The sequence below is a fragment of the Parasteatoda tepidariorum genome, chromosome 4 (assembly GCF_982258835.1).
Source record: "Parasteatoda tepidariorum strain Cologne lab strain chromosome 4, Ptep-v5.0, whole genome shotgun sequence".
NCBI classification, from domain to species: domain Eukaryota; kingdom Metazoa; phylum Arthropoda; class Arachnida; order Araneae; family Theridiidae; genus Parasteatoda; species Parasteatoda tepidariorum.
The window spans coordinates 101,843,554-101,866,301 of NC_141758.1; the positions used below are offsets into that span (position 1 = coordinate 101,843,554).

Below are 22,748 nucleotides of genomic sequence, written 5' to 3' on the forward strand. Positions count from 1 at the left end.
TTAAAATATTTTTCACAGGTAAATACAGATATTACACAATTAATATTCTATGAAGAATTAAAATAATATTTTTATATACTCTAAATTCAATTAGAATACCTAAAACTTTTTTTAGTTAATTAAAATATTTTTAAACATAAATTAAATAAGAATTAAAATAAAAATTTGGCGGAATATTTTCCAGAGCAAGAAATTTATCGAGGAATGTAAAGCAGGTAACCCTGCACACCAAACTAGAACAGTAGACAGGTATTAATACCTTAATTCAGTGTTTCCAAAAGTGTGGTACACGTACCCCCAGGGGTATGGAAACAGTTTAGCGGGGGTGCGCGTTCTTATGCGAAATATCTTGTGAAAATTTCAAAACATATCATTGAAAAACAAAGCAAGCCATGAAATTTACGATGACGTATTTTTCTATTGGCTATTTTTTGCAGAGTTAACAGTTAATGAGTGGTGTCAACAGCCAGTTGTGATTTTTAACTTTTGTGCAATTATTTTATAGCAAAAAATACATTCATATTTTAATGAGTGGTACACAGCATTACGAAAAATTTAGAAAGGGTAGAGAAAAGTTTGGGGAACACTGCCTTAATTGATAGTGACAGCAATGTTTAAGATTTAAGTATAATAAAGATAAGACAAGTATTATAAAAATCTTTATTACAAAAGGTCAACAAGAAAAACAATTTTCAGTACATTCTCTTCTAGCACAACTTCAATACATGCAGATTGCAATGATTTTTGCAAATGTTTCACACAATATATTTACAAATATGTTACAATTACACAATGCTGAAAAAAAAAATGCAACAAAATGTACAAATGATTGTGAGAGTATATTATTACTGGTATTTATCATATTGGCACATCAATACATGACAGAGATTGAATGTAAAGGACTAAATCATTAGCAGCTTATACAGAATGCGGAAATTAGCAAAATCACTACTTTACACAAAATTTATAATCCTGTTACGAATAATTCTAGCTGTTATTTAAAATGGTTAAATAGATTTGATTTTATATCACAGTTTGTATTATTTCATTCGAATATTAGTCAATTATATAGAGTAATCAAGTCTAACTAGATAGTCAATAAAGCGACCTTCAATATTTCAAATAAATAGGGGAGGAAGAAAAGAAAAAAAAAATATTCCGATACGACAATCATATAGAACATAATCCCTACAAAAATTATAAATAATCTTTAATAACTATGTGAAAGAAGAGTTAATTTAAATTGTTGTAGAACTTAATATATTGTTGAAAAATCAATTTAAATGAATGGAAATTCATCTCTCTATGCTATATGAAGTTTTGTAAATATGAGCAAAAATAAATTTCGTAATGCATTTAAATTAAACATTCAACAGCACAATTTCCTGCTCAGTAATAAAAAAAAAATGTTGGACTAATTCATTCATATATATATTTATATATAAATAAGTATTCAAGTATTAAAGTGGCTTTAGATTTTTGTGGCTAAATATATATCAATTGACAAATTGCAATCACAAAAGCATTGCTGTTAAAAATGCTAATTGATAGACTGGACAGAAGTCAGATTTCCAATAAGTTAAAGAATAAGTTAAGACAACACAAATGCACAATTCACAAGTCTAATTCAAGATCTAATAAATAAAAATTGGATTTGAATGAATTTTTATAAATATAAAATAAATAATCGTACATAAAAGTAACATAAGTTAGATTGGTGACACAATAAACTAGTTTATAGCAAAATTAAATTCAATATTGTCCTTAGCAATGCTGAAAAACCATTATGTAAAGCATAAGTAAACAGATTAAATTCCATACCAAAAAACTATACAGTAATCCAAACAAAAGATCTAATTTATGTCTTCTAAGTCAAGAGTAATAAAAAGACCACAAGCCTGTATTGACAAACCAACCATAGGGAAAACAAAGTGATCTAAATAAGGATCCAAACACAGGGGAAAATATTAAAATATAACAGCAAAATGAGTAATGAGACATAGATTGATACATGATACAATCTTTAAAAAATATACATATAAAAAATTTTAAAATAAAAGAAAATTAAGCATGTAGGTATAAAAATGTATACTGGCAGTTACGTTTAAGATGTTAAAATGCTAAACACTAATGGTAAACAATGATAAGTTAGAATAATTTGAACACTAGTGGTGAGATATGTGATACACATCGTCTTACTTCTTAAGAAACACAAATATATTAAAAAAAAAAAAAGTTTTGAAATTCATTTGGCAATAAAACTTGATATGGAAGAGAAGTCGTTAAAAAAGGGGTATTGTCAACTTCTGTCGGAAGATTTGCACTTTTCCCCATGAAGTGTGCTGATCAAGACTAGATTTTTTTTTTTAAATTTTTTCTTCTTTTCTTATTAGAGCATGAAGGTGATTTCTTTGACAAATCCAAAAAGCAGATAGACTACTCATCAATAACCATTAAGTGAGGTTTCTTACTACTTTGTGGCGGAGTCATTTCTCTCAATACTAAACTTGGGCTTGTTTCATTTTTCGCTATCCTCTTTTTCTGTTGAACTAAATCCTAAAAGACAGAAAAAATTATTAAACATATTATTAAAATTATAAGCCATTTTAAAATTAGAGAAAAACTACATTTTTGAACTCAATAAAAGGTTAAGGATTTCAGGCTGGGCACAGGCTATGGTTTTTATCAAGATAAGCATTCTATAGAATTCAAATATGTTGCCAACTAAATAAATAGGAAAAAAAAAGAAAAAAAAGATTATCAGAACTGAGTAGTCACTTAAATCAGGTTTCAAATTTCCCCGATTTTTCCAGGCAGAAATCTTAAAATTTTCATGTCAGCAGGTTTTTTTCCCCTTCCCCCTCATGAGGTGAATGATAGGTACAAGAAAAATGTCAGCATTGTTAAGTATTTTATTTAAAAATTTATTTTTTTTAATATATCATCTTGAAAAAATAATGTATCCCAAAAACTTAGTTGGAATAGTAAAGCACAGTGATGGTGTCTTTGTATGTTGGTGCATATTAGCATCAGGATAAGGTAATTTGAAACTAATTGATGGCATAAAGAATCAACCTTACTTAAATATACAATTTATAATCATCAGCCCAAAATTTGGGTATTGGAAAAAACTTTTTTTAAAATCAAGATTGCTATCATAATCATGTGAAGTCTCGGTAATTAACCACACTACCTCAAGTGTCATATTTAAACGCAATAAACCATATTCGAAGAGAACTGGAATTTAGAGTATAATAACATGAAATTAAAACAAAAAACTAACTAAAAACAATAATGAGGTAAAAAAATAGCTTTCCTACCAGAAGAAAAAGTTACATTTATTCACATAGATACAAAAGAAAACTCGACTAAATGTTAATTTATAAAAAAATTAGAATATTTACTAATAGATACTTTTTGACTGATTTCTTAAAACTTTTGCTTTGCTATTAAAATATTCCATGGAGAGTTTTGCTAAGAGAATATATTTCTTCTTATTAAATATCCATTCAGAAAAACTAATTGAAATTAATAGAAAGCGCCCTATTTTATTGAGAGTCATAATAACATTTTTGAGAGTCACTGTATTTACAATTCAATAAAGCCATTTTACACTGTATTTTATCTAAACAGTGCTCGTTAAAAAATTCATTAGCTGCTGCCAACAACTCACAACGCAAAGAAACTTACATGAAAATTATCAAATTATGAAAGAAAAAAAAACTCGTATCAATACTTACACAAAAATAAAAAGACACTCCATATATAGGAAGGTTTTTTAATGGCTTTAAACTATAATTAAAATATTTTAGGGAGATGAAAGAACTCAATGTCAATCTTATAAGAGACAAACACTTTTTTGTAGTTATAACCTTTCACTTGTTGATACTTGATCAGTTAACTGAAATGCAATCCTTTTTACATTTGCACGTTCTAAATGCTTTCAAAGAAATTAAGACAACTTAGTTAACTTAATATGCAGCTCCCACACTTTGATGATGGACAATTCCTAAAACAATGCAAATTGGGAAAATACTTAAATAAGGAAAATTTATCTTAGTGAATCAAAATTAGAAATTTCGCAAAATTTTTTACCCTTACCTAAGCCAATTTAGAATTTTTATAAAGTTTTTTGAAGTCTTTCTAGCTTTCTCACAGCTCTTTGAGAATACAGGTTTCTGCAACGAAGCTCTGGTGCTAAGAAGATCCTGATTTCAATTTTTATAAAATTAAAAGTTTAGTCTACATTCAAATTTTTATGATTTAACTAAAATAATTAGGAAATTGAAACTCAGCAATTTTATTAAAAATGAGATAAATTCATATTACATAGCTGACAACTTTTAAATTATGGTGACTTTAATGCAAGAATGAATATTTTTGGTGGTTTTATCATTATATAGATATGTTGGCAACATTTTAAGTTACGAAATTTGACACAAAAATGTATGGAAATAGATTCGTCAGCCTAAAAATATGGATAGTCTCAGTAGTTTCGGCAAGAGAAAGGTGGAAAGTTTTGGTCCCTCAATGCTAACTTCACTATTTGCATATCTATGGAACTAATGATGGAAAAAAAAATTTGCACAATTAAAAAATGTCTTCTAATGGCCAACAAATTTTTTTTAACTGCAAGTTATACAAATTTCTATCCAATCTCTATGTAATTTTAAATGAATAAAATACAAAATTAAAAGAAAATTGTATAAATAGTTTCTAAGAAATAAAAAAATAGTAAAATATGACTTCTTTGGGATAGTGAAATACTTTAAAAAGGGAAATTAACAATTAAGAGGTCTAAATCTTTGACCTACCTCGAGCCTGAACTATTGAGACCGTATCTTCCGGATTGTCAGATCAAATCTGTCAAAAAGGAAAGAGAAAAAGAATTCCCCCCCTAGAGAAAGTATGTTTTTGTGCTTGATTTTGTAACTCAAAGTATTGTTTTCACACTATAATCTACATATTAAGGTTAGGCCTTGGAACCACTAAACTCTTTGTGACACAAGTCAAGAGTCTTGCATTTGGTTCACTTAAGAAGGACCTTTAAAAAGAGCAAATTAAAGTAAAAGGTTAGACATAAAATTTTCAACATAAAATAAAAAACCGTATATCTTGCTCAAAATACAATAATAAAAAAAACTTTTTTAGAGGCTGATTGAATGAGTTCTTAACTATAAGGAGGAAAAACTTACTAAAAGCTTAAGCCCAGCAGTGTGCGTCTGTATATTGTGAGCATCATCAGCAGGAATATCATGGAAAAGTTTAACATCAGGAACTTGATTTTCAACAGCTACTTCAACATAGGGTTTCATCCATGCAACACATGGCAAAAGCTCACTCCAACAAAGACCTATGACGACAGGCATTTGTATTTAAAATTGATTGTTCCAAACATTTAATGAGTACCGATAAACTAACTTAAACAATATGAAATATTATAGCAAGCGTACGGTTCAAGAGAAAAGAATTAGGCAATAAAGCATAAAAGGAGGATGCTTAAGAATAATGCTGTGAGAAACCAACTTATATGGTTACTCTGGTTACTGGTTTTAAAAAATTCAAATGCCTGTATCATTAAAAAATTAGACGTGATCTTCATGATACTTTAGCATGAAGAATGGCAACCATAGAGAGAAATGAATTAAAGCATACAATAACTACCAACTTTTGTTATTGTCAATGTCGTTAGTAAACCTGTTGACATGTTGAAAATTTATAAAATAATTCCATTTTTTATACTTATAAGTTACAAATTTATTAAACATTGTATGTAGTTCCTAAAGTGCATTTTTTCTTTCAGCAAAGTGTCTTCAGTAAAGCTGAATGTAATAACAAATCATGCACCAACAGAGTTAGTAGTGGGAAAATTGGATTAAAAAAAAAATCAGGACATTTTTCAGAACAATATTCTAGACTATTTTAATAAGGATAAAAGACAACACCGAAATTAAGAAATGTCATTAACATAATTTGTTGAGTTTTTATTAAATGGAAGAAAAAGATTCAGTAGATTTAACGAAATAATATAAATTTCATGATAGTTGACTGTTGCATAAAATACAAATATTTTACATATTGTGAATTTTTACTGTCATCAAAATATGAAAGCTTTATCAATGGTCTGCAATATTTTTCGTTCATGATCAATATCAAATGAACTAGAATTTGAAATTAGAACTCATAATTTTTAATAGTAATAGACAGGTGATCTACTATTGATAGTTTAAACTTCTTTAATTAATTAAAAAAAGTTTTAAATAAAAAAACAGCTTTAAACTGATAACTAAAAATGAGGTTCACTTTCATTATGTATTAGCAATACTTTTTTTAAATATTTAAGCAAGCAATAAATTCTATTCAATGAAGATTTTTTAAGGAAACTTTTTCAATTTGGGATCTCTAAAATGTGCAAAAACCAGGAGAATTTTTATCAAACCAGTAGACCATGAGAAACTGGCAAAATCCAGTAGAGTTGGCAGAAAAAACAGAAACTTAGATTCAAAATAAAATCTTAGCACCAATCACAAGTTTAATTTTTACAATTATAGAGATGATAAATACAAAACAAAATTTTAAAAATAAATGTAAATTACCAGAGACGTGCATGGCCGTTTCTTTTGATATGAAATGAGCAATGGCAGATGCACATAAAACACTGTAGGGAAACCTTAAACTCTCAATATCCAACACACATAAATCTAAGACCTATTAAAAAAATAAGTCACATATAGTGGGAACAATAACATTAATAGTATAATAACTTTTTTATTGAATTTCAGGACACAAGATTATCTTAATGAATGCATCGTGTTACATATACATAATTATTTGGACAGTTCTATGAGAAAAATCTCACATATAAGAAAAATCGCATTTTGTATCAAAATATTTCATAAAAACATATGAAAAAGTATGAACACTTGATAAAAAAAGGATTTATGAATGGATAAATAAATTTAAAGTACTTATTCCACTTCCTGTCAAACAAAATAATAGTAAGTTACTAGACAAAATTATAAATTTTCTTTAAAATTTTTACAGGAAATTAATTTTAAATTGACTTGTTTCTTGAGCTAAAAGTTAAGAAGTGTTATACTGGCACTTTTTGAGAACTATCCATAGTACAGATGAAAATATTTGAACATATTAAAATTGGTACCGATTAAAGAATAAGGCAAAAATTTGTTGTGCATCTGCAAATAATACTCAATTTATCTGCCAAGTTTCCCAATAGCTGATAATGATCTGGCTTGATTTATAACTTAGTTATCACAGAGATTTTGATAGAATAATGGGACATATGTTAAAAATGGGATAATCTTTGGGGGGGGGGGGAGTAGAGGTAGTATTGGATTTGAATATTTGACGTTGTGATGATGATTATAACTGTTTTCTATTTGTGCAGATGGGAGAAAAGTAATGAGATATTAAATGATTTATTGGTGCTTCGTTTTTCTAAGCAATTATTTTTTTCTTCAGAAATTTAATTATTAAATTTTGATTTTAGGGTTGAATTTTGTGACTTTTTCTGCAGAATAAATGTTTTAGAGGGCATAATTAAGTTTTGTAAAGTGATATGGAAGCAAAGTTTAATTGGAGTCTGCATGTCGGTTATTTTTTGAAGCAATTTATTGTCAATCCAAGCAATGATTAGAAGTAGAATTAAGAGTGAGAAGTTTTATTAGGAAAATATGTATAAATTTTTTTTAGCGTACTTAGGCTGCTGTGGAGACAGGGAGGGAGTGATTTTTAAACAGTAGGAAATTGAACAGGAATTTATGTCTATTTCGCACCATTGAAAATTATTGGACTGTTTTATCAATGATGTGTCATCAATAAGATTTTTAAAAATTTGTGAAAGTGGAATACTTTAATGTTCAGGTGAGTTTTTATAAATTTATTTTATGGGGATTTTCTTATTTTTGTCTATTTTACGCAGAGTAGTAAAAAAACTGGTGCCTACAATTCCATATATTATCCAAAACTGTACTCTATATAGATATGCGTTATCTTTCTTTGGAGAACTGCAATTTTGTGCAAAAAAATGTCTGTAAAATAGTTAATAGTTACAAATGATGCCATTGCTTGTTATACATTTAAACAGTATAATCCTACGCCAATGTTTTTTTTAGGGTTAAGTGACTATGCCGGGTTAAAAATTAATCGTAATTCAAGTGAACTTTGAATTCCCTAGGTTTACAATATTTGATTCTGTTTTCAGAATCGAAGAGATAGGCACATGAAGAAAAAGTTGCCTGGAAGCTAACATTTGTTATAGATCTGCAGTTATTTATGAAATGCATGCTTTGCGTGAAAAAAAAAGGTCACAAAACAAATGAATCTCGAAACTTATTTGAGTATTTTATTCTTTTATCATCATGTGATGAAAGCATCACTAATAAAAATATGCCAAAAGTGATTGAAGAGAAAAAATATTGCTGAACACAGGGTGCAAAAGCACATCAAATGTGTTCCAAAAATAACCATACCTCTGAAAAACTATGTAAGTAAAAACATTAAAAAGGGTTTTAACAGTAAAGACTTACTTGACTGATTTGTAAGAACAATTTTCGAGGATATCTTTCAGGACCTATTAAGTTTTCTCCATTTTCTAAAAATGCCAATTGCATAAATATATTCAACCAGCAATTCATGGTGACAGGTGACAAATTCCAGTTAAGTGTCTGCAAAAAAAAATTTTTTTTTTTAATACATACTTTGAAAATATAAGATGAATTCTCATCTCAAACATTGTACAGATTGTACTTTTTTCACAATGATAAGGTTACTAAATTAAGGAAAATTTTGTTGTATGAATTTGATAAACCTTGTAGTTTTAAGTTAATTGTAGTACCATCTTCACAAAACAAAATTTGATATCCTAATCCAGCCAGACAGCCATCGTCACTGAACTACAATACTATTTATATTTTTCATTGATTTTTACAGTATAAAACACAACAACATTTAAAAAATAACAGCCATGGTAGAAGGCCTGATCTGCGCTGCACTCATTAACAGACATTTGTACCTCAATCTAACTCAAAATCAAATTTGATACTCGTTTCAGCAGTTTTATCTACAATTTAAGGGAAATCTAATTAACCGATGTCACTTCGATTGTAAATAAAGGCTATAAGGCTATTTGCTTTTGGTCACAGATTTTACACTGACAACACCATTCAACTAAAAAAAAAACAAACTTAAATTGGCATTTAATTGTTGACACAACATAAGACAGAAAAAAATTATGAATATTAGATCATGAATAATTTTATTTTATAATAGTGACTACTGATGTTCAACTATCTAGCCTTGTAATTTTGAATCCAATCCAGAAAACAAAGGAACTCTTGGATCAAGTATTGGGTGAAATTTGGGAGGACTTTTTAATAGAACTAACCCGCATCTGCATTATATGGAGAGGAAGACCACAAGAACCTCCCACGGTTAGCCTGACGGCAAGGGGACTCTTACCCATGATCCGTCCATCACTGAGGATATTTCACTTTAGCTCTTTTGTCGGTGCAAGCAGGGTGCGGAATTCATATACACCAGAAACCGCAGGTATCCGAACCAGGTTCACCTAATTGGAAGGCGAACGCTCTATCCCCTGAGTCACCAATAATTATAGTATTTTGAACGCCAGCCGATAATAAGTTACACATTTTCATCTGAAAAAGAAAAAAAGTCGGACTTACCATAATCAAGATGAGCTCTTGATTTAGAATATCAGTATCTGCACATGCGCCATCGGTAACATAAGCAAACTGCTCTAGTTTAGCTGGATAAATCTCCTACAATTAAATAATAAATTTTGAATAAAAAACAAACGGTTAGTGAAAAAAATTCAACGGGCATGAAAAATTACTAACCTCCATTTTAGATGCTACAAATAATGCCGTTGCGCCCAGCAACTGAAGATAATTTCTTGGTAAATTTGATTTAGCCATTAAAAACCTATCAACATAATCAATAGCCAGGTGAAATGTCTCTCTGTGAATTCTGAAAACTTCACAAACCTAAAAGGAAACAATTAAATCGTGCTTTAATAAAAAAGTTATATTTTTAGATTTAACAGCTATTATAAACAATGATACTAAAATAACAACTCTAACATGATGACAAATTTCTAGACAAACTTCTTATCTTGATCCAGCTCTGATTTAATATTTTAAAAAAATTTTCAAACCTTTACTTAATATATACTTTTAACTATAACAGAAATTTTGTTTAGTAAAAATTAAAATATGTTCCTAATTAAATTTTTAATTACTAATTGATACTATTGGCCAAAATTAGAATGATTATTTGATTTTTTGTGTAAGATTTTATTTTGTTAAAAATCTTTAAAATCTAAAATTAGTTTATAATCAAGTTCTTTTTGTCAGAGTATTTGGAGAAAAAAAATCTTGCTTTTCTGAAAAAACAAGTCTTTAATGTCTTTTTGGAGAGAATCCAGTTTCGAACCAAAAAATTTTGTAAGGGATCTTTTTTCAAGATAAAGTATTTTGTAAAGGATAAAGTATTTATGAATAATTAATTTGTGAAGTATCCAACTTCTATGTAAAACAATATGTGGTTGCGATTATCCTTAACAGACCCTGATCAGAGAATAAAAAAGAAAGACATTTATTGGTAGAAATAATTACCTCAGACAACCAGTCAATTAAAATCGACCGCATGCGAGGTTCTAAATCTGGATGCCTTTTTAGGACTTTGCTATTTCTTGTATAAATAGAATCTTTCAAAACCATAGAATGCCACATTTCTTTCTGTTCAGCCCAGTCAAGTTCTGGCAAAGGTGAAGATCGCTTGCATGCATTTGAGAAAGGATGCATTAGTTTAGCTAAGCCCCTGAATTCCTTCAGAGCAGAGGGAGACAATCTTCTGCTGCATGCAGTTTCATCTGCAGAAGCTTCTGTGTCAGTTGTGGGTGTGTTTTCGCAACTACTAGTCGCAATGCTGGAGGAAGGTGATGAGAATTCAGATGAAGGAGATGTGATCTAAAATAAATTAATAATAAGTACTGATTGTTTCAGAAGAAAAAAAAACATTGCTAAAATATAATCTACAACAATATAAACATTCTTTTGAAACTTAAAATATTGCATAGTATTGTTTTTAAATTTACTATATGTTATTCTCTTAGAGAATAATTTACTGATAATTAAACTTGTAGTTCATAAACATCATTAATTTAACAAATCATAATGTGTTGAACTTTTGAATTTATTTAAAGTAACTTTGACAAAGGATTATTGTCTCGATGGTTTACAAAGGATTTAGGAAATCTAAAACATACTACAGTAGGGAACCCATTATCCGGAACGATCGGGACCATCGCTATTCCGGATAACTGATTTTTCCGGTTTTCTGAATCGCTACAAAAAGCCGTTTTTTTTATTGTTAAACCCAACTAAAAAAATAAATATTAGGAAATAATCTTAAAAAGAAGAAAAAACGATGAATTAATACAGTAATGATTATTTCTAAAATGATGGTATGGTAAACATCTTTCAAAAAAGAAAGAAAAATCCTAATATCTTATGAGGAAGAAAAAAAAATTTAAAAATGGCGGGAAAATTTACCGAATTTCGTTCCGGTTTTTTGGTTTTCCGGTTTTCTGATTTCCGGATAACGGGTTCTGTACTGTACTATTACATTTCTTTATACTATACTATTAATTCTTTTAAAAGTATTTTTTAATGAAAAATTAAAAATATGATTATCACCAAGATTTGAATGATAAATGTATTTTTGGCATATTTGATGTTTTCCGTTATAAGGCATTACTCATCTTTTTTGTCTTTTAGGCTATTTTTTTCCCTTTTTAGTTCCTTTTCACCTTTCTTTCAAACATTTTTTAATGAATTTTGAAAAACATCTCTTTTTTAGGTACACTTATTTGTCAATCAATTTCTTTCCTTTATAAATTACTTTTACAGTGAATCTTGTTATTCTATATATCTCTCTAATAACAATAGCTGATGTTGAAAAGTTTTTCAAGTTACAAAAAATTTGATTTTTGAAAATGCAATCTTTTTCAGGTATTCATTAGCATTCCATAAATTACAGATACTTTTAAATTATCTTCCAATTTTTTACAAAATTTATAAAAACAAGTTATAATTTATAACTATTTTCAAAAATAAAAAACTAATCTAAATATGATTCTGAAAATTTTTCAAGATGTTTTTGATTTCAGACATTTTTGATTTCAATTTTTTGATTGATTTCAGTATTTTTTTTTTTTGCATTTTAAACTTTTTAGGTTATTAACTTTTTAAGAACTGGCTACGATTTAGAGACAAAAATTTGATTACATATTTTAGAATACACTTTTAATACCATTTCATTTTAACAATTAAAAGTTGATAAAGGAAAAGCTAGTCAAGAAAGGACCGAAATTTTGTTCAAATATCCCTCTAGAAGATAAATGGATGAGCCAATTGATAGGTGATAACATGTGCAGCTATCATTGATAACATGTGTAGCTAAGTTATTAATGATGCACGAAGGCAACACTCTAAAACACGCATATTTCTTGAAAATTAGTCACGAAAAACTTCAAGAATGCCAAAATAAATAATTTATAAAAAAAATTTAAAAAAAAAAGTTTTTTTTTACAACCTATGAAAAAATCAAAAAATCGTGAATTTTTTAAAAATGTTTCAATTTTATAAAATTCTATGTTATACGTATCAGCATGCCTGAAAATCAAATGCAATGCCGTAATAGTGGGACTGCATGAAACAGTGAAAGACATTTTCATATCAATCTGCGAAATTGTCCTGTGGGTCAGGATTGTTGCACTGACTTTTCCTTTTTTTTTTCTCTGTAAGGAATAATACTAAAAATTTTCAGCGATGCGTAAAAATAATGACCAAGAGGAAAAATAGGGGAACTTTAATATTTTTTTTCTAATAAATGATCAGCGTTCTCTTCAAGTGTTTTTAGAAGGGCCCTCTGCCCTTTGATCCCTATCACTGCACCCTCCTTGTCCTTTATGTAAAAATAAGACATCCCTTAAAAACACTCCTTTTTTATTTTTTCAGGAAAAGGTTTCCTTAACCACTTGCTTTAATAAAAAGTTCACTTCTGATTTATTTAGTTACTGATAATTATTCAAATTTAGTTTCATTCCTTCATTTTTGTAAAATTTTTTTAATCTCGTCTAGTTATAGATTTAAAAATCGCATGATATTCAGACCCAGAGATATTCACATCTTTTAATTGGATGGAGAGGGGGGGGGGATATACAAATGAGTGTTAATGATTTTAATTATTACAATATTTTCTTTTTAAATACCTTTTATTTAAAAACTTATACACAGAGACTGTCGTACAGCTTGAGACTATGCTTTTTCTGTTATTTTGATAATGAGTGAGAACTACTTGGTGTAACATACACTTAAAATAGTATAAGAGGAGAATTGAAAAAGTGAGGTTCAAATCCGTTATTACACAATATTACAGTTTGATAAACTTTAACAGTGGTAAGTGAGTGCCCTTTTCTGTGAGGAAACACCCTGCTCTTTATTTATTCCTACAGAGAAATCTGTAAATGATGCTAAAAACATTTCCCCGCACAGCATTAGTGTATATATCCGAGTATGGTTTAGAAAAAATTATTTTATAAGGGAAAATTTATATATTACTCTTAATATGATTTCTTCAGTGACATAACTTGGGAAGCAGTAATCTACAAGGAATTTTCAACAATTCTAAGATTAGGACCTGTTTTGATTAACAGCTTTATTTCTATGCCTTTAAATTAAATTTTCATAAATATAAGATTAACCCACCAGTGTGTCTGCATGTATAAATTTTTTTTTATCATACCAAATGGTTGAGCACAAAAAAAAAATCATTTTATTCTACCGCTACAAACAGTCCTGTCCAAAAATAAAGTTTGACTTTTTTGTGCCTAAACATCAACCTATCTAAAATTAGATAGGAAAATGATTTTTCACACCAAGATTTTCTAATTGATAAAAGAGAATCAGCCTAAATTAAGTTGTAATGAAAATTGCGAACATTTTGAAGCAGTGAAAAGAGAAACTTTATATTTGCCAATGGGTTAAGTAGATATAAAGATATAAGAAATTTGTAAAAAGATAATTAAGCTATTTTAAGAAAACATATATTTTTCACATTCTGATATTAATTTTTAGTTCTGTGATTACCAAATCAGAAGCATGAAATATTTTTATAGACTTAATTTTATTTAGAACTTCAATTTAGTAGGTTTCAAAACTTCATTAAGTTTTAAAATTGCTGACAATAACTAATAGTGAATTCATAAATGAATTTAATAAATTTAAGTATAACTACATCTAGCTAGGGGTGCACAACCTGTCAAACTTGGCTATACCTAAATAAAATAGGGAAAAATTTAAAAAAACTTTTGGAAAAAAAAAAACTTGGAAGAAAAAAACTTTTGACGTACTTTGTGATCATTTAATCGTTAATCTAAGTGACTCTTTATCGTGTATCTTCATCAGTTATTGTTGGATTCCCCTGTTTTTTTTTTTTTCAAACACGATCTTGGTATTTAAAATACGATATTAATACAGCTCTTAAGTTTCAAATCATGTATTTTAATGATGACTTTTATTTATGACAATTTTATTGTCATTTCAAGTTACTTGTTTAGTTACTTTTAATTCAGTAGCAACTGCTACATTTTCAAGTGGTTTTAAAAATCTGGATATTTTTAATACATATCATAATGACTCAAATAAATACACACTTTATTTTCACTGATTTCATTGCAAATCTAGGTGTTCTTTTTTGATAGTTATTGCTATGCTCTTGAAAATACTAATATTTTTTATACATATTATCACAACTCTAAATTTATCACAAATCTGAAGTACATTTTTATTATATTTTCTGCAGCTATTATTCAGTGGTTTTAATAATCCCAATATTTTTAATCTGATACAAAATGTGCATTTTAATAATCACTTTTGACATGCTTCGTTGGTGCTGATTTTATTGTCAATCCAATCTCTTTTGCGATCCGTTCTTCGGACAGTTGCTGCAACTTGTTTTCATGTATTAAAGAACAAATATTTCAATACAGAATTATAATATTTAAAATTATAATAAAAAAAAGTGGAGCAATACTTCAGTTCTTAGATGCCTACAGTTTAAAATAATTTGAAAATGTGATAATTTACTGTTCTAAGATGTAACATTCACTAAACCTTTTATAATTAACTAAGTAAAATGTTCTAAATTTGAAAACCCATTCCCAACTATATTAAAAATCTTATTTTAAGTTAAAATACGTTTGTTTTATGTTGAATCATTTCAGGGCATATAAAATTTTAATTAAAATATTTAATTTGAATTTATATTGCTGAATAAAACATTTAATTTTTACTTTTATTCTATGACCATTACAGTTAATTTATTTTAAAATTAATTTTTGAATAATGTTACATGATAAAAATTATTTTTCATCTGTTTATATATTTTCGACAAATCTATTTGTCTGATAAAGAATATATATTTAAACATCAGTTTGGCATTTTTTAGTTTCGAATGAATTTCAATAACTAAAAGCCTTTAATTGCATGTAAATACATAACTAAGTTGACTGATGATAAATAGGATTTAGTGCTTAGAACACTGATGTTGATAGAAAAATTACCATAATTGCCCACAACTGTCCAAATATTTCTATCAAAAAGGTTGTACACTCTTAATCTATACTATTTAGAAATAGAACTAAAACCTTTAATTTATTAACTATATATTTATTACTTTCTTATCCAGAATTTGCAACGTAAGTCATTTTTGAAAGATCAATCAGTTATTGAGAATTTTTGAAATTTTTTTTTAAAGCCAGATACTTTCAGTTAGCCGAACACAAAGAAATTCAAATATATTTTCTCAATTTAAAAATTTGCATATTCAAATAAATAAATTAATAAAAAAAAATAGAATAATAAATTGACGGAGGTCTACATTTTTTTGGCAACTTTCAGCTTTGATACTTTGTGGTTAACCAAAAAGTATCAAAAAGCAGAATTATTAACACCTGAAAAGAAAGGGTAACACAATGAATTCCCATAAAGCACACAGGGGACTGCTTTAAAAGGATTCACATTTCCCCCCCCCCTTCTTAATTGTACCAGAGTACAGTTTTCCTTTTCTCAAAAGCTGTAATGCTTTTAAAATTAAAAAAAAAAAAAAAAGACAGGAAAAGCCAGTAACTTTTCTTTAAAAATTATTGTGCTTAATTTAAGACCGGTTTCATTAATAAAGAAAACATCTCTCATCGCTAGTAAATCATAAGATCTCTTTATTTAACATACATAGGTTGCAAAAATTAATGCTTTATTTTTTGTTGATGCAAGCAAAATACTTTCACACATTTTTAAAGAAACTTTACCCATTAAGTCTCAAAATATGTCTTATTCACTTACCACTCACATGTCTTAGTTTTCAATTAAATTGAATTCTTTAATTGTTTATACCTTTTTGATGCATTGTAAAATGTATTTAAGAATTCTATTTTACCAGTCTATTTTTTAAATCATAGTTCGAATCTTTTAAACAAGCTAAGTCAAATACAAGATGTAATAGACAAAGTTTTTCAGTAGCATAATATGATACAAATAAATGTACTGAAATTTTTTTTTAATATTATTTCTCAGTACGCATGCAAAACAGTACAGTTTCAAAATAGTTGCTCAGCTGTTCAATCTTTAAACATCTAATAAAGGATAGTTTGATGATCAGCTTTTTATTCTAATCTCATTTATCTGGACAAATTTCTCACATTATAACAAAGTATATTTTAATTTTGAATACATTAATATTTTTTAAAAACCAACTAAAAACCTTATGATTTTTTAGTATTACCAATAAATACTAAAAAATCATATCATAAGTTTAAAATTGAAATAAATAGAATATTTCTAAAAATAAATATTTAATTTAATAAAGGGTAAAAAAAATACCATTCAATTAGGATACATATTTAAATTGCAAATATACTATTAAAATGTGAATAAATACACTACTTAAACATAAATTTTAAGATATAGCTAAAAGAATTCCTTTAAAACACCTTTTTTAAAGTAGTTATTGGGATTTATGTTTTCCAATAATTTTGTTCTTTAGTGTAGCCTAGATTAATTTTTGGATGCATTAAAATTTCTTACAAGTTCAATTTTTTATTAACACGATTATAAACGTATTCTGAAGTGAAATGTTACATAATTATAAATGTTAAAAAATTTTAAGAGAGCAGCAATAAAAATTATACAAAAAGGATAAAAAAAACCTAACACAAATATTTAATGCAATAAAAAAATATGATTCAATTTCAAAACAAAGTAAAGTTTGAATTGAAAATTAAATAAATTATTTTGAAATGATATAAACGTCGGATTTACAACTCATTTAAGCGTTACATATTACAGCTTAAAAAAAAAAAAAAAAAAAAACAAGCAAGCAAAAAAACATATGTAAAAAATAATTTAAAAAAAATAATAAATAAAAACATGAAATTAAGTTGAATTTATTAAATTTATGCCAAACACTCAAAAATAATATTGTTATATTTATGCAAATTTTCATTAATGAGAGTTTAATATACCAAATAAATCGATGTAAATAAAATCACATCAACTAAATAAAAATTGAATTTGCATTGATAATCACAATTTACAAAAATTAATAAAATTTAAATGAATTAAAATTACATTGGAAGAAAAATATATACCGGCAAAAAATTCCAAGGAATTTAGAGCGCGCAAAAATTTCACACGTAGCCCGGTCTAGGGAGGTATACCGGTGTTGTATCTAATATGGCGGGAATACTTGCCGCGCAAACAGATATAGCACTAAGATAAAAAACGTACTGTATGTACATGTTTAGCTAATATTATTATTAGAAATAATGCAGAACTAAATATATATTACATATTTCATTTAACTTAAAAGTTCTAAAGGAAATTTCATACAGAAATAGTAAGGCATATAGCGAGTTGCATTGAAAATTCGATCCCACAGGATGTGGTGGAATTCTATTATTTAACAAATTATAAATTGATAAATAATGCTAATAACTCACCATTATTTCTTTTTCTGCTTTTCTTTTGCGAGATAAAATTGCAGGCTGGATTTTAGAACGATCTCTTGAATGGCTAATAAATATAACAAACCAAAGAACGATCAGCAACAAGGGTTAAGGAAAAAAATTATTTAAAACATAATTAAAGAATTTTTTTTACATATTTACCTCTTCATTGACATATTTGAAGTCAATGTAGAGAATGTACAAGCTGTTGTTGAGGTAAGGATCAAATATATAACTAAAGAAAAAATAAAAATATCAGATACGCGTTAGTATGTGATCGTATAAACAAATAAATATTAAAAAATAATAAATATATCTTATGCATACTTTTATATTTTTAGAAGAAGTACAAGTATTTTAGCCTTTAGAATAACAAAGAATTAAAGAAAAATATAGTAAATATATATTTATAAAAAATATTTTTTAGTTGTATTAGGGTATTATGCCTAACATCAATTTGGGGCTGAAAAAATAATTATTCATAGGGTAAAAAAAACATCGGTTTTCATTTAATAGAAATATTATTCCTTTGGAGTTGACTGTTGAAAAATTAATTCAGTCACAAGAATATACCTATTTTTAAATAATTTCTGAGTAAGCCGAAGAAACTGTTATGCACATACCAAAATTATCGCGGACGATATTCGAACCAGCGTCAAATCTATTGAGAACTTTCCAGCTGAGGAGAGAACAACCGCGCCAAAATAAGTTTTTAGGCGCACAAACTTTCGGAGAGGGTTGCTAGGTTGTTAGTCGATTGATTTCACGCCAAAAGTTTTGAATCACGCCAAGCTGCAAGTTCTCTTTTGTAAAAAGAGGAAAATTTGGCGCAAGAAACTAATGATAAATATGACAAATGGTAAACTTTTGTAAAGTTTTGAGGCGGAGATCCTCGTTCGCCTGTCTAATGATGTGAAATGAAATGAAACAGGAGGGAAAACAACACCAAAGATAATAAGTACTAATAATGAAAATAAAAAGTTAGACCTACTCCTTTCGCGCAATTTTTAAACGCGCCTTTTAAATGATAAGAATTTTTTTCCCCTACTTACTGTGAGCTTTAATGGTTGTGATAAATTATTACATATTAATCTTATTCTTTAGGTTTTAAATACAATTAATTATGCATTTTGAGGAGTAATTGAATCAGAAATTTTTAATATGCCATAAATTTGAAAAACTATAATTGTTATCTTAAGAAATTTTGAAAACGTAATTTTTTTCCCGTATAATGCAGGCTTATTTATTTATCTTTAAACATTAGCTGTACTTTTCATGATATCTTTACTTTTTAAAAATTAATATTTAAGCTTAAAAAATTGAAAGAAAATTTTAAAAAAAAAGAGCAAAAAAATTATTATTTCATTTTTTAAATGAAATTTATGATAAAGCAAAGTGATAAGTTTCATTAAAATTGATCTAAACCTTTGTGCAACATTAAATGATATTAATAAAAAGAAACAAAAGTTATTATTATTTTTTTAAAATTGGCAGATAAGCCAAAGCCTGTCAAAATTATATTTTTACTACTAGAGTTAAATTTTGAACAGACAAAAAACTTTTATTTCTTTAATCATTTACTTAAAGTAAGACAAAGATGAAACTTTTAACTAAGTTTGACCTCATTATTATTAATCGAATTCAAATTATATAACTCAGGAATAAAAGTAGTTAAGTTTAAAAAATTGTAAGAAAATTTAAAAAAAAAAAAGAGCAAAAAAAATTATTATTTCATTTTTCAAATGAAATTTATGATAAGGAAAAGTGATAAGCTTCATTAAAATTGATCTAAACCTTTGTGCAACGCTAAATGATATTAATAAAAAGAAACAAAAGTTATTATTATTTTTTTAAAATTGGCAGATAAGCCAAAGCCTGTCAAAATTATATTTTTACTACTAGAGTTAAATCTTGAACAGACAAAAAACTTTTATTTCTTTAATCATTTACTTAAAATAAGACAAAGATAAAACTTTTAACTAAGTTTGACCTCATTATTATTAATCGAATTCAAAGTATATAACTCAGGAATAAAAGTAGCCGATAATTTTTTAAGTAAATAAAAATAATAAATTTACATAAATTTTCAACGCATTTCTTTAAAATTAGAAAAGATAAAACTTATTCCCTTTATTAAAAAAAAAAAAAAAATCCATCTTATTAGTATTGTTATTGAAGAGAAATTTTTTATATGAGAGAATACTTGGAAGCATCAGGTCGGACAGAAATAATATACACTTATTTGTTTTCAGAGTCTGGAAATTAAAAAAAATGAATGTTTAGTAATTTCTATGTGCATTAATAAACTAGTTTTTTCAATTAGTATGAATAAAAAATTAATGCATTCTAATGAGTTTTCAGCGTATTTTTAAATACAAATTATCAAAAAATTTTCAACAAAGAAAAAAGCTAATGATAGCTAAAAATTTCGCAAGTTCTTTTCTATTAATACTTTAAAATTGATAAAAAAAATTTTTTTTCAATTTTCGTTTGCAACATGAATAAATAAAACATCAACATAACAAAAATCACAGTCGATTCAAACATTTATATTGCTGATAATAATGTTTTTGCAATAATACTATAATAATACTATTAGAAACCAACTAGTATTTCAGAAAGCCATTAAAAGTATGGCTGCTGTAGTATTGTAGATTTTGTGTTTGAATTATTATTAATGATAGTTTATTATTCTTTTTCATGAAAACTTGACCCTAACATTTAACACCACTGCTTTAAGTTAATGAGATAGAGATAAAGAACAATAAAAAATAGAAGAATAAAATATCTTTTCTTGTTGCATTTGTTTTATTGATGTTACTACTGCTTATTAATGTTACTTTTTTCTTCAATCATCACAAAATCGAATTTTGATGCAGTTTATAAAAATCAAATATAGCACAAAACTATAAGTCTCGAATTATTTGGTGCTATTGCTTTTTAATATTTTTCCATCTTCACCTTGCATCCTTTACGATCTTTTATAGATTTAATTCATTTGACAAAAGCTGCCCTGCTCTTTCTTTTTTGAACTGTTTTCTCGACATCTCTTATAAAAAAACAGAGTTTTATTTTACTACCAAAGGACTCGTGGCCGATATGGCCTCAGTCCTAGCTTAAGATTAAAAAAATAAAAAGTAATAATAACAATAATAGAACTTTTACTCATCTCTTTAATTGTCTCACAACATAGTTTTGATGTATTTTGTAACAAACATAATGAAGTATGAACGCAATTAATTAACAACGCGAATTATGCTTCGCTATTATTACTTTTACTTATTTCTTGTCACAAAATAAAACATTTAGGCATTTTATAACAATCGATATTATAAGTTACGCATTGTTTTTTGCTAGTGTCTATAACTTCAACACATCTCTCTATTTGTATTTTTTTCCCGGACGAAAGTGAAATATTAGTTAGGTACGAGAAATAACTAATTATATTTAGTATTTTTAAGTAGAAACATATGTTATTATCATTTTTTAAAAAACTTTATCCAATATTTCGCTTTTCCGGAAATACCACCCACAATTAAGGGTATAAATGTTTCGTTAGTTCTAAATAGAACATTTCTCTTCTACTATGGTACTCAAATTTTCCTGATAGAATATAACATCTTATTACTCTTCATATACAAAGCATATTGCCCACAGTTTCAGTACTTGCTGTAAATCCTTTTTACATGATTGATGCTTTGCAATTTGCAATTGTTATCAGACAACAGAGTGGTCTTCTTTTCTAGTTTCTAATGAAAAGAACATCCTCAGAAGCTGATTTTTGTTAGGAAGGTACCATATTCTTATCGCCTTGCATTCTAATTGTCATTGTGGTGATATTGACAAATAACGTTCTTTTGCTGATGATAAGGCAGTGGTTCGTAAAAGTAATTGCTTTGGGGAATCTGGAAAGACGTGTGTGGTAGAGAAGAGGTTTTTAAAAATGACAGCAACGAATTCATAAGTATTGTGTACAGATCAATATATAGTAAAGCAAACGGAAATAACTGTCAAATCAATTTAACTTTTTAAATTTTAACAGTGACAGGAAGTAATAAATAAAAATTAGTTTGCTAACTTTTTATTAACCTAAAATTCGAATGGAATTAACCAAGAATTTTGTCTTAAAACAATTATTTAAAGAACTTGAATAAAAAGAATGCTAATTCGAGATTGCTAATTGTTCAAAAACAGGGGTTTCCAACTTACATGAGGCCGCGGGCAGCAATTAAAAACACCAGTCAAATGGCGGGCCGCAACTTTATCAAAATTTTATGTAGGACTCTTTTATGTTTGAAGGAACATTAAATATTACTGTGAGAATTTTAATATCAACTTTCATTTTCCTAATTGCAGTTGCCAAGGGATTTTTTTCTTTGTTAAAGGAGTTTTAGTGTTTTTATAGACGCTGTTTATACTCACCTTGTTAGAAAATCGAAACCGTCTGACCTGATAATGTAATATTACGTTTATTTTTCTTCTTAACAGAAAAACCTCATTTGAATATGTTTCAATATTATTATAAAAGCCTCCTTCGAATATGTGTCAGTAGTATTATAAAAATCTCATTTGAATATGTGTCCGTAGTATTATAAAAACCTCTTTTGATTGTGTTAGCAATATTTTTGTCAAGAATTTATAT

At 27.2% G+C, this 22,748-nt stretch overlaps 1 protein-coding gene across 4 annotated transcripts; it reads right to left on the bottom strand.

Moving 5' to 3' along the window:
* Positions 1-2,220: 2,220 nt before the first annotated feature.
* CycE (cyclin E) lies at positions 2,221-18,866 on the bottom strand. 4 transcript variants are annotated; one of them, XM_087161830.1, is made up of 10 exons: positions 18,730-18,866; positions 18,269-18,341; positions 18,101-18,173; positions 10,656-11,009; positions 9,879-10,025; positions 9,705-9,800; positions 8,550-8,687; positions 6,597-6,708; positions 5,196-5,353; positions 2,221-2,556 (listed from the first exon to the last, which is right to left on the bottom strand). In XM_087161830.1, exons 2-10 carry the CDS (start codon positions 18,280-18,282, stop codon positions 2,437-2,439), a joined length of 1,212 nt encoding a protein of 403 aa, XP_087017956.1. In that variant the 5' UTR covers positions 18,283-18,341; positions 18,730-18,866; the 3' UTR covers positions 2,221-2,436. The 4 variants fall into 4 exon arrangements, with proteins under 4 accessions (XP_087017956.1, XP_087017957.1, XP_087017958.1 ...); XM_087161831.1 differs by having other exon boundaries at positions 18,680-18,796; XM_087161832.1 differs by having other exon boundaries at positions 18,434-18,752.
* Positions 18,867-22,748: the final 3,882 nt, after the last annotated feature.

Coding starts and splice junctions, on each gene's coding strand:
- CycE (XM_087161830.1), bottom strand. Junction 11,010..18,100: donor AAGCAGAAAAAGAAATAATG/GTGAGTTATTAG, acceptor AATTTATTTTAG/ATCACATCTCCTTCATCTGA. Junction 10,026..10,655: donor TAATTGACTGGTTGTCTGAG/GTAATTATTTCT, acceptor GTTTCCTTTTAG/GTTTGTGAAGTTTTCAGAAT.